The sequence below is a fragment of the Rhincodon typus genome, chromosome 47 (assembly GCF_021869965.1).
Source record: "Rhincodon typus isolate 14 chromosome 47, sRhiTyp1.1, whole genome shotgun sequence".
Classification (NCBI taxonomy): Eukaryota; Metazoa; Chordata; class Chondrichthyes; order Orectolobiformes; family Rhincodontidae; genus Rhincodon; species Rhincodon typus.
Genome location: NC_063378.1, coordinates 1,624,660 through 1,625,611, shown reverse-complemented (window position 1 = coordinate 1,625,611; position 952 = coordinate 1,624,660). Strand labels below are relative to the sequence as shown.

The 952-nt window shown below is 49.8% G+C and overlaps 1 protein-coding gene across 1 annotated transcript in view; it reads right to left on the bottom strand.

Moving 5' to 3' along the window:
• Window positions 1-952, bottom strand: part of LOC125487922 (glutamate receptor ionotropic, kainate 5-like) — a 14,837-nt gene that overhangs the window by 4,940 nt on the left and 8,945 nt on the right. The window contains exon 8 of the mRNA XM_048620567.1: window positions 666-869. Within this exon, the coding sequence (XP_048476524.1) occupies window positions 666-869 (204 nt within the window). The remainder of the gene's footprint in view (window positions 1-665; window positions 870-952) is intronic.

Here is a 952-nt window from a genome sequence, read left to right as displayed (position 1 = left end):
TGTGTGTGTGTGTATGTATGTGTCTGTGTCTGTGTGTGTGTGTGTGTATATGTGTGTGTGTATGTATGTGTCTGTCTGTGTGTGTGTATATGTGTGTGTGTGTGTGTCTGTATGTATGTGTCCGTGTGTGTGTGTGAGTGTGTGTGTATATGTGTGTGTGTATGTATGTGTCTCTGTCTGTGTGTGTGTGTGTGTGTATATATGTGTGTGTGTGTGTGTGTGTGTGTGTGCATGTTTGTGTGTGTGTGTCTGCGTGTGTGTGTGTGTGTGTGTGTGTGTGTAAGGGGGAGTTTATAAGTGGTTTACAGTATAAACTAATGGTGTTCTATGCCAATGGTTTAGCTGTAGCTAGATTTTAATTGCCTGTAATAGGCAGGAATTCCTATTCATCCCAGAAACCTGGTCTTTATTTCCGTGAACCTAAAACTCAGCTACATAGGGGGAATTGGGATACTTTTAAAACTTCTTGCGCTGAGAACGCTGGTCTTGTTGGGCCTTATCCTAATGTTGTCCACAGATCCAAACCCCTCCCAGGGGAAGTGGTGCCCACTGCAGTGGTCCTCGGCAGATTCCCATACGCATCCCCTCTCCCTGCGGCAATGCCAACCGTGCCCCGTGATTCTGGGCCTAACCGGGATTGGTGCGCGTCGGTGGCTGGATCCTACCCTCTGGATGAGCTCTCCGACCATTCCCGTCCAGGAGCCATTTGCTTCTGGAGCTCCGTACAGTCCATCATCCACCAGTTTGATCTTGAAGTTGAACTTGAGGATGTCACCGAGTTCCTTGAGCATGTCGACACAGAACCCCTCGTACTGATCGTTCTCTGCCAGCTGCTGGAAGTTACGCTTCCTCATCACGTACGGGTTCTCCTGCAGGGGGCGGCATGTCGCACAGTCACACTCACCGTTCACACCTACCGCCGCACGCTCACTGTTCACACCTACTGCTGCAC